General features: G+C 41.7%; 1 protein-coding gene across 1 annotated transcript in view; it reads left to right on the top strand.

The window, feature by feature from the left end:
* LOC140128588 (extracellular calcium-sensing receptor-like) overlaps positions 1-12,302 on the top strand; it is a 33,537-nt gene that overhangs the window by 19,154 nt on the left and 2,081 nt on the right. Inside the window, exons 2-5 of the mRNA XM_072150287.1 lie at positions 4,147-4,438; positions 4,913-5,743; positions 11,377-11,604; positions 11,773-11,896. Coding sequence (XP_072006388.1) covers positions 4,147-4,438; positions 4,913-5,743; positions 11,377-11,604; positions 11,773-11,896 — 1,475 coding nt within the window. The remainder of the gene's footprint in view (positions 1-4,146; positions 4,439-4,912; positions 5,744-11,376; positions 11,605-11,772; positions 11,897-12,302) is intronic.

Genomic DNA, 12,302 nt, shown 5'->3' on the forward strand with positions numbered 1-12,302 from the left:
CAGAGGCATCCATGCATGCTGCCCCTGCTGTTTCCTGTCCATTTCCGTGCTGTTTCCATCCTTTTCTGAGGTTCCCAGGTGTTTGGCCAAGCTTCCCTGTGCAGAGCCTTGGTCCCCTTGAAAAATGCTCGAGTCTCCCATTGACTTCAATGGGGTTCGTTATTCGAGACGAGCACTCGAGCATCGGGAAAAGTTCGTCTCGAATAACGAGTACCCGAGCATTTTAGTGTTCGCTCATCTCTAGTTAATTCCATTTGTATCTTCATCTATTCCCTTCTTTTCATTCCTAGTATTTTCTCCTATATCCTCCTTATCCTCTATTGTTATCTATATCCCTATTCATCTAGTACAGCTGGTCTCCTACTTAAGAACACTCGACTTACATACGACCCCTAGTTACAAATGGACCTCTGGATATTGGTAATTTATTGTACTTTAGCCTTAGGCTCCAATAATCAGCTGTAACAGTTATCACAGGCGTCTGTAATGAAGCTTTAGTGTTAATCCTGATTCTTATGACAACGCAACATTTTAAAAATCCACAGAGACCCAAAAAAGTTCTGGCTGGGATTACAATGATAAAATATACAGTTCCGACTTACATACAAATTCAACGTAAGAACCAACCTACAGACCCTATCTTGTATGTAACCCGGGGACTGCCTGTATTTGTAAATATGCTTTTTCTAATAGGTTTTTATTGTATCTCTTATCCTTAAACCTATTAAAAATGATTCCGGGTTCGGTCGCTAAATTTTTTTTAGGACAATTGCGTTTTATACTTTTGTTTTCCTTTCCGAATGTTTTTAATCCAAGGGGCTTAGTGGTCATTTGTGAATTCTATGAAGCTATTAACATCAGTAATTCCTAGTGTAAATCTTATTTTTGTCCAAAAAAAACTTCTAAATCCGGAAAATTTAACAAATGAAACGTTAAAGTATACTCACTCACTTTCCAAATTGATATGTGGAGGATATTTGCTGTTATATGAAACAATCCGCCCTAGTGGTGTGAGTATCGGTCTGTTCCCTTAACTACTCCGGATGTGGGGTTGTATTTCTTCATCATCTGTTCGTTTTCTGCCATGGAGGGAAGGAGTGTTGAGCACAACTCCCACATACTGAGACTCTACTTGGACATTATCTGGGTCTGCGACTCCTCCAATAAGTTTGTCAGAAAAAAACTTTTCAGATGGTATAACTGAGGCCTTCTGAGACATCTAGGACATTAGGACCAGTGGTAAACCTTTAGTAACATCATGCTCACCCTAATGGCCACTCTAGAGCAACTCTACTGGATTGGTCCTCTCCAAAGATTTTATACATTTCCTTTTTCTTGAAAATCTTATTCTGTTGTTTGACCTAATTGAAACAAATGGGTTCAATTGAGTTGGCACTGTAGGTCACTGCTGTAACCTTGTGTGTGGTGGTCGCCCTTCTCAGGTGACCAGATGGCCTACTTGTTGGTTTCCCTTTAGCTACAATGTAGTCATGTGCAGATATAGCTTCATCACTTCAAACTACATTTGGAGAATCCCATTGGCCTCTGCAGGTTGAGTTCTGTACATGACTTACCTATAGTACAGACTCATAATAAAACTCTAATATTCCATGTTTTTTACATTCCCTGTCTTCTTTTACCAGGTCACCCCCTGCCAGATGTCTACTATGAACAACATCTCTCTTGCAATCATAGTGTTGCTCCTGTTTCAGCTTATTTCACATTCTTGTAATCTGGATATGAGATGTAGGCTATCATTTTCTACAGAGCGGGAGGGAATCATTACCCCAGGAGACATTATGCTGGGGGCAGTGGTCCCATTACATATGGATAAAATATACCAAAAAGTTACATTCAGTGAAAAACCGCAAGAAACAACATGCACTGTGTAAGTGAGATGCAATGTAATGCAAACTAGAATAACACTGCCCCCTCTGTATAGGAATATAACTACTATAATACTGCCCCCTCTGTATAGGAATATAACTACTATAATACTGCCCCCTATGTACAAGAATATAACTACTATAATACTGCCACCTATGTACAGGAATATAACTACTATAATACTGCCCCCTATGTACAGGAATATAACTACTATAATACTGCCCCCTATGTACAGGAATATAACTACTATAATACTGCCCCCTATGTACAGGAATATAACTACTATAATACTGCCCCCTATGTACAAGAATATAACTACTATAATACTGCCACCTATGTACAAGAATATAACTACTTTAACACTGCCCCTATGTACAGGAATATAACTACTATAATACTGCCCCCTATGTACAAGAATATAACTACTATAATATTGCCCCCTATGTACAAGAATATAACTACTATAATACTGCCCCCTATGTACAAGAATATAACTACTATAATACTGTCCTCTATGTACAAGAATATAACTGCCCCCTATATACAAGAATATAACTACTATAATACTGCCCCCTATGTACAAGAATATAACTACTATAATACTGCCCCATATGTACAGGAATATAACTACTATAATACTGTCCCCTATGTACAAGAATATAACTACTATAATATTGCCCCCTATGTACAAGAATATAACTACTATAATATTGCCCCCTATGTACAGGAATATAACTACTATAATACTGACCCCTCTGTATAGGAATATAACTACTATAATACTGCCCCCTATGTACAAGAATATAACTACTATAATACTGCCCCCTATGTACAAGAATATAACTACTATAATACTGCCCCCTATGTACAAGAATATAACTACTATAATATTGCCCCCTATGTACAGGAATATAACTACTATAATACTGACCCCTCTGTATAGGAATATAACTACTATAATACTGCCCCCTATGTACAAGAATATAACTACTATAATATTGCCCCCTATGTACAGGAATATAACTACTATAATACTGTCCTCTATGTACAAGAATATAACTGCCCCCTATGTACAAGAATATAACTACTATAATACTGCCCCATATGTACAGGAATATAACTACTATAATACTGTCCCCTATGTACAAGAATATAACTACTATAATACTGCCCCCTATGTACAAGAATATAACTACTATAATACTGCCCCCTATGTACAAGAATATAACTACTATAATACTCCCCCCTATGTACAGGAATATAACTACTATAATACTGCCCCTATGTAAAGGAATATAACTACTATAATACTGTTCCCTATGTACAGGAATATAACTACTATAATACTGCCCCCTATGTACAAGAATATAACTACTATAATACTGCCCCCTATGTACAAGAATATAACTACTATAATACTGCCCCCTATGTACAGGAATATAACTACTATAATACTGCTCCCTATGTACAGGAATATAACTACTATAATACTGCCCCCTATGTACAAGAATATAACTACTATAATACTGCCCCCTATGTACAAGAATATATCTACTATAATACTGCCCCTATGTACAAGAATATAACTACTATAATACTGTCCCCTATGTACAGGAATAAAACTACTATAATACTGCTCCCTATGTACAGGAATATAACTACTATAATACTGCCCCCTATGTACAAGAATATAACTATTATATTACTGTCCCCTATGTACAGGAATATAACTACTATAATACTGCCCCCTATGTACAAGAATATAACTACTATAATACTGCCTCCTATGTACAGAAATATAACTACTATAATACTGCCCCCTATGTGCAAGAATATAACTACTATAATACTCCCCCCTATGTACAAGAATATAACTACTATAATACTGCCCCCTATGTACAAGAATATAACTACTATAATACTGCCCCTATGTACAAGAATATAACTACTATAATACTGCCCCCTATGTACAAGAATATAACTACTATAATACTGCCCCCTATGTACAATAATATAACTACTATAATACTGCCCCCTATGTACAAGAATATAACTACTATAATACTGCCCCCTATGTACAAGAATTTAACTACTATAATACTGCCCCCTATGTACAAGTATATAACTACTATAATACTGCCCCCTATGTACCGGAATATATTGCTACTCCCTATATAAAAGCATACGACTACTATTCTAGAATTTTTTTCTTCAATGCTATATTTTGTAACCTTTTATTATCTTTTTTGTGTGCAAAAGGTTCAATTTTGAGAACTATCAGCATTTTCAGGCCTTATCTTTTGCTGTAGAGGAGGTGAACCAGAATCCCAACATCCTCCCCAATGTGACATTGGGCTTCCAGGCCTATGACTCTTGTGATGTTCTCCATCTGGACTTGGCAGGAGCTTTACAAGTTCTAAGTGGGATCGATTCCGCCATCCCCAACTACCGCTGTCTATCCAACATCCCTTTCACTGCCTTGATTGGAGCTGCCGTCTCCACTCACTCAATTCTATTGGCTCATATTCTGGGCCTCTATGGGTATCCTCAGGTATGGTGATTTCTTCTGGAAACATCTAGAAACCTCTTATATTGTTGTTTGAAGGGATTTAGCAGGAATTACTATTGAGGGCCTATCCTGAGGATAGACCATCCATAGTTCATAATGGAGGACCAACACCTCCATACCTATCAGCTGTTCAGCACTGTATAGGTAGAACAGACTGAGATTAAAGTCACTACAGGTTCCAAAATTGGTTTTCTTTCTATGGACTTTTGGGCCCTTTTATGTAAGAGGCTGGATCCACTGAAGGATCATTTGATACTCTTGTGGTCCAGTATGATATCTGGAATTAGTTGACCACTGCTCCAACACTTGATATTCTTGCCAATAGAATTAGAAGATCACAGTCACTACTAAAAGTCCCCCACCATCCATTTGTGGGAATAACCAAACAGTTATTGTAATTCATCACTCCAACTGAATGTTCCGTATTTCTTATAGAATACCCCATTTTTTTAACAGATCAGTCACCTATCAACAAGTCGAGTCCTCAGTGACCGCAAAAAATTTCCATCCTTCTTCAGGACCGTTCCAAGTGATGCCTTCCAGTCCCTAGGACTTGCCAAACTGGTTCTCTACTTTGGTTGGACTTGGGTTGGACTACTGGCGATGGATAACGATTATGGTCAGCAAGGAATCCAACTGGTCAAGCAAGAAATAATAAAAGGCGGAGCTTGTGTAGCTTTTAGTGAGAACATCGCCTTGAATAAACCAGATCGTAACGCTCCACACATTGTCAAAGTGATGAAGGAGTCAACAGCAAAAGTTGTGGTTGTCTTTTCCATAGATGTTCATCTAGTTCCGGTTCTGGAGGAGATGTTGAGTCAGAATGTCACAAATAAGATATTTGTTGCCAGTGAAGGTTGGTCTATGACTAAACTGCATCTCATGAGTCGATTTGCAAAAATTTTGTCAGGTACTATTGGTTTGGCTCTGTACAGTGGAACGATTCCAGGATTCAGTACGTTCCTTAGTCATGTCCATCCATTCATGAAGTTAGGAGGGAATTGGGCAAAAATGTTTTGGCAGGAGGCCTTTAGCTGCAAATTTTTGAATAATGTTAATTCAACCACATTTTCAGACCCATCATTGAAAAAATGTACGGGGGAAGAAGATCTCCAAAGCATCCACAATGCTTTCACAGATGTTTCCAACTTTAGGACAACATATAACATTTATATGGCAGTTCACATCGTGGCCAAAGCGCTTGAAGATCTGAGGAATTGTTTGGTTGCAGAGGGAACATTCCCATCTACCCAATGTGTTGACATCCATAGTTTCAAGCCCCAGCAGGTAATATTGCTCGGAAACCTCTCTTAAAATATAATTTTTATTTATAGTTGTTATAATTGTAACGGGTTGTGCAACTTTTTGGCCAGGGGATCATCCAAAAGACATTGGGGCAGATTTACTTACCCGGTCCATTCGCGATCCAGCGGCGCCTTCTCTGCGGTGGATTCGGGTCCGGCCAGGATTCACTAAGGTAGTTCCTCCGCCGTCCACCAGGTGGCGCTGCTGCGCTGAAAAGCATCTGAACGCACTTTACTTCACCAAGCCGGACCAAGTGAAGGTAAGCGCGTCCCAATCCGTCGGGTTTTTGCTCGGCCACGCACCCCGATTTCCGTCGCATGCATGCCGGCGTCGATGCGCCACAATCCGATCGCGTGCGCCAAAATCCCGGGGCAATACAGGGAAAATCGGCGCAAATCGGAAATATTCGGGTGACATGTCAGGAAAACGCGAATCGTGCCCTTAGTAAATGACCCCCATTATCTGAGGGACCAAGTCCGTTTTTTACTTTTTTAACCTCATGCAGGGGTCTGGACTTCGCTGTGACAGAATCCCAAAACTGGTTGGCTTAAAGGGGTTATCCGGGTGTTAAAAATTACTGAGGGCCGGGCTTGGGTGGGCTATTTAAACATAATAAACATCAAACCGGCGCACAGAGGAGACGGACCTCATCAGCAGCACCGGACCGGGTAAGTTGATGTTTATTATGTTTAAATAGCCCACCCTAGCCCGGCCCTCAGTAATTTTTAACACCCGGATAATCCCTTTAATCAGCTCAAGAGAGTAAAATGCAATGCACCAGAGGGTCAGTTATTAACAAGTCTCAGACAGTCCAAGGTCAGGGTAACGGTAGGTACTAGGCCATGGTCCTCACCTAGAATCATAAAGTAGAATGGCAGATAAGAGAGTCATAAACAATCCATGGTCAGTTAACAGATCCAACATTAAAAACGAAAGGGAAAATCTCGCAGTGCCCACACATTTCTCCAGAGAGGACCACACTATGGAAGATTTGCAGATTACTATTTAAATATGACATTTCAAGACATAGTGGGGATGGAAAGAATCAGACTATAAATTAATGCAGAGATTCAACACCTTACAAAGTGGTCTTAATTTACACGCCAGCTTCATGAACCCCCTATCTCTGAACTGAAGGCCACAAGCGGATCTCTCTTGTCTCGCCTCACAGGTTTTTAGTCTATTTATATCTGTTGTTTTAAAGGTTTTTTTTTGTAATATCTTCTGATGATCACTGCCTAGTGTGTATAAAATGCTGCATAACATCATTTCTGATGAAGAGAACTAGTATCTTCGACAGCTCCACCATAAAATATACTAAGTTAGCCCCAAAAAGGTATCACCTGATTTCTTCATTCTTCAACAGTAATATAAAACATTTTCAGGCAACTAACAAGATATGGACCGCAATGCTCAGGCACCTTCCTGAGAAGGTGCTCCTTATTTATAAGCAAATGGTAATTGGTTGGGGAAACTTTGAGATATGCACATTGGCCTTTTATAGGTCAGAGATGTAGCATCCATGCACAAGGACAGAGAAGAACCTATGGGCCCACCGTTACTAAAGCCCCTGTGCCAGTTTTCTGTCTGACTTTGAATGTTCAAACTCCTTGTACATGTATTTATAAATTGTGGTGCATGCTGCACTATACCCTACGCAACACAAAATTCAGCACATAAAGGGGCGTTCCGATCGGACCATGCGATACGTTTATCATTCAGTGTCCGACAGAATTGTGTTGCATGCCCCTGTGTTAAAGGTGCACTAATAGTTGATGAACTCTGTTGGGGCAGTGCAGGGGGCGCCAGATTCATGCAGAATGGGGCAGATTTACTTACCCGGTCCATTCGCGATCCAGCAGCGCGTTCTCTGCGGTGGATTCGGGTCCGGCCGGGATTCACTAAGGTAGTTCCTCCGACGTCCACCAGATGTGGACTGCGCTGAAGTTCCCCGAGGCCCGCCGGAATGCACGATCCTATACCTGGTGAAGGTAAGCGCGAGTCCCGCAACACTTTTTTTAAAAAAATGCGGCGGTTTTTCCGAATCCGTTGGGTTTTCGTTCGGCCACGCCCCCCCGATTTCGCGTGCACCAAAATCCCGGGACAATACTGGGAAAATCGGCGCAAATCGGAAATAATCGGGTAACACAACGGGAAAACGCGAATCGGGCCCTTAGTAAATGACCCCCAATGTGTTCCACAATTCATTGATATGGTGCCCCCTGCACACTACACAAGCAACTGCACATAGTACACTTGCACCAGTTTTGATAAATGGTCTCCAGCCACCAGGAGCAACCTGTCTGATATTACTATATAAAGGAGACTGGTCTCCGGAGAAACATTCTCAAGCCTTTAACCAAAGCATAGAACACGGTGAAAGGTTGAGGTTGGTTACTATAAGCTGAATGTAACGAAATGAAAATTTTAAAATCAAAATCATGTCACCATGTTAACCTTGTCTACACACGGAAGTAGATGGATATTCTTAGTTTGGGTGACCAAAGGAAATTCTCATGCAAATTTGTGGTGGCAACAAAAAAATAAATTGCCCTGGGGTCAAAGGAGAAATTCTGCCACCGGAGAAATAATCGGAGAATAGCTTTCACACCAGCTGAACATTGGATGGATTGATCACCTGAGCAAACTAAAGTGACTCGTGATGGGTCGTCTCACTCTGGATGTTCACGATGAGCCACATTGAAGACTGTGGGTTGGAAAAGCAGGGAAACGGGTGAGGATGGGAAGACATGTGTGCCTTCTCTACCAGAAAACTGGTGAAGAACACATTGGGGTACATTTACTTACCCGGTCCTGTTGCGATCCAGCGGCACGTTCTCAGTGGAGGATTCGGGTCTTCCGGCAATTCACTAAGGTAGTGCGCCCGATGTCCACCATGTGTCGCTGCTGCGCTGAAGTCTGCTGGAGTTCGCCGGAGTTCACTATCCTATGCTGGGTGCATGTAAGCGCGTGTCAAGCGACACATTTTTTTAAAAAAAATATTGCGGTTTTTCCGAATCCGTGGGGTTTTCCGACGGCCACGCCCCCGATTTCCGTCGTATGCATGCCGGCGCCGATGCACCACAATCCGATCGCATGCGCCAAAAACCCGGGGCAATTCATGGAAAGACGGCGCAAATCGAAAATATTCGGGAAACCCAACGAAAAAGAGCGATTTGGGCCCTTAGTAAATGACCCCCATTGAAAAGCCTCATTTAAAGTAGAATTTTTGTGTGATGGATAATTAAAAATATCAATTTAGGCTTAATTTTTATTCTTTATTATTTTGAAAAAAAATTTTGTTGTACGGGATAAATACTATTATTGTTTTGTGGCCTAGATTGGTATTGGTGTGGAAGTACAATATTTATGTGGGCGGGCGGTTTCTGTGTTTTTTGTGCAACTTTATTTTAGACTCATTTTTTAATTAAAACTTTTTTTTTTTTAACTGTCCCACAAGGGGACACTTACATTAGATTTTTTTGATCTCTTATACAATGCATTGTGCTACTTATGCAGTGCAGTGCATTATGGGACTTATTTACTAAGGGTCGCGGATCACAATTTTGTCGGACTTTGCACCGTTTTCGGGGATAACACGGCTTTGACAGGTATATAACAGGTGTCTGTGCTGGGATTGAGGCACACGCAATGGTTTTTTGGCGCAGCTGCACTGGCTTCCTTGCAAAGCAAATTGGTGGGCGGGCCGTCAGACGATCCAACTGATTCGACTGAGCGCAGGATGTACTTTCGGTGAACTTCACGGACCAGGTGAGTAAATGTGCCCCTTTATCTTCACTCACAGGCCTGGCCTAATAGATTCTTAGCACAGAAAGTCCTGGGGTCCTTCATCGGACCCCGGCCTGCCGTGTGACACCATCGGCAGCTGCAGGGTTCTGATTGGTGGCAGAGAGAGGTTTTCCAATACCGGGTGTTAGTGCTGAGGCTGGGCTGGGATAACCCAGTTTCCTGAAAACTTATTTTGATCCAGTGCCATAGAAAGGAATAAGACCCCATTGTAAATTTCTGCAGTCGGAGTCCCACTGCTCAGCAAGTTACCGTATATACTCGAGTATAAGCCGACCAGAGTATAAGCCAAGGCCCCTAATTTTACCACAAAAAACTGGGAAAACGTATTGACTTGAGTATTAGCTGAGGTTGGGAAATGCATTGGTCACAGCCCCCCCCCCCAGTATATAGCCTACCAGCCCCTGTAGTATATAGCCTGCCTGCCCCCCCAATATATAGCCTGCCTGCCCCCTGTAGTATAAAGCCTGCCAGCCCCTGTAGTATATAACCTGCCTGCCCCTGTAGTATATAGCCTGCCAGTGCCCTGAAGTGTATAGCCTGCAAGCCCTTGTAGTATATAGCCTGCCAACCCCTGTAGTATATAGCCTGCCAGCCCCATAAAATATAGCCAGCATTCCCCATGCAGAATATAGCCAGCCAGCCCCCTGTACTAAAAGAAACCACTATACTCACCTTTCCAATGCCCATGTAGGTCCTCTTCTTGCTTTGAATGAAGAGGAGCAGAATGACCTGAATAGGAGCCATGGGGAGCTGAAGAGGAGCAGAAGGACCCGATGAGGACCCGAAGAAGCACCGCATCTCTTTACTATATGGCCCGTTGTATAATATAATTCAATAATCAATAGGAATTTTGATTCTAGTGAATACATTTGATTTTCTTAAAATTTCCTTTAATTTTTTTGACAAATTAATATGTTGGGTTCAATTAGGACTTACATACTTCTTCACATCATGTATTGATGATGGATGAACATATTGGATCATGTGTGTAGATGTAGTGCGGCTGTGTCCATGAGCTCCAAATACAATTTTATTCAGACATTCTTGGAAGCTCCACCTTATATTACGTATACCGTATACCGTATTTTTCGGCCTATAAGGCGCACTGGAGTATAAGGCACACCTCTAATAAATGCCTGCTAAGACATCTAGGTTCATATATAAGGCGCACTGGAGTATAAGGCGCAGGATCAAATGCAGTACCTAAAAATGACCAGCAGGTGGCAGACCTGTGCAGACCAGCGTGTCAGAGAGCTCCGATCTTAGAGGTATGGGCTGCTGGGGGTTAATGCAGGGTGATGCAGCAGGGGTTAAGCGGTCTCCCTCTGCCCCTTCTCCTTCCCTCCAGGGTGTTATTCCTGTGGGGTTCCCTGTGGTTCCTTCTCTTTCCCCTGTTACAGGGCTGTTAGGTATGGGGGATTTCTTACTGATGATGATGATGATTGCCTAGTGGTCGGCACTATGGCGGCTCCGGTCTCTCCGTGCTAGGGGAGGGCAGAATAGGCACAATGTTAGTTGTGGTGCCAGGGCACTTTAGGAGCTAGGGACCCTGTATACTGTGTGGGAAGGTGCATGAAATTTCTGTGGATGGAGCTATTAAACACTGGTAACTGTACAGTACATCTTGTCTGTAGCACATTTCTGTATAAGTTCATATATAAGGCGCACTGGCCTATAAGGCGCACTTTTGATTTCTGAGAAAATTAAAGGATTTTTGGTGCGCCTTATAGGCTGAAAAATACGGTATATACACTAAATGGTTTCTTGCTGCTCTCACACAGTGTTTGTCACTTCTCACCTTACAGCTTCTGCGCTATATGAAGAAGGTAAGGGTGAAGTTAAATGGGGGGAGAGAAGTTTACTTTGATGAAAACGGAGATCCGCCTGCTGTCTACGACATAGTCAACTGGCAACTGAATCCTGAAGGAACCATCAAACAAGTCAAGGTTGGAAGTTATGATACTTCACTAACTCCAAGTCAAGTCTTCACCATTGACACAAGTATCTTGCGTTGGGGTGATGAGAACATTCAGGTAAAATATCCGAAGAATTAGATGGACATTGACCATGTCAGCAATGGTGGTGGTGGTGACGATGGGGCTTTCCTCTTTTGGGTGTTCATCACATATGTATTGTATATGAAAGAAGATGGACCAGACCATAACAACTATTAACATTGATTATTAAATCTTAACTTGAAGGTTCCGTCTTCGGTTTGTAGCCAGAATTGTCCTCCAGGTTTTTGGAAAGCGGCTAAAGCAGGGCAACCTTCCTGCTGCTTTGAATGCCTCCCATGTTCTCTTGGGGAAATCAGCAATGAAACAGGTAAGTTCTACATCATAAGGACTGATTTGTTATTGGGAAGATTTGGTCTCGGGGATTAAAACAAAATAGGATGTTATGGGTTTTGGTTTTACACGAGGTATTTGTGGGATATCAACAACTTAGTGTGGAAATTGTATATGGCAGGATAGAGAAGGAAGTCTTTGAGGAACAACTTTAACCAATGACCACAGATCAGGCTGTGATGTCAAGGAAGGTGATGTCCTTTCAGTAATTTCTCCAGTAGACCTCAGTAACATGCAACCGGCTTTAGCCACAGACTTTAGTCAAAGCAGATTATGACTAAGCATGTAATTAAGTATGTCTCAACCTTAATTTCCAATGGTATCGTGTCTACAGTGAATTAAAAGATGGACAAAGGTGTAACCTAAGGTGTTTAGAGGGTTCA

The sequence above is a fragment of the Engystomops pustulosus genome, chromosome 4, assembly GCF_040894005.1.
Source record: "Engystomops pustulosus chromosome 4, aEngPut4.maternal, whole genome shotgun sequence".
Taxonomy (NCBI): domain Eukaryota; kingdom Metazoa; phylum Chordata; class Amphibia; order Anura; family Leptodactylidae; genus Engystomops; species Engystomops pustulosus.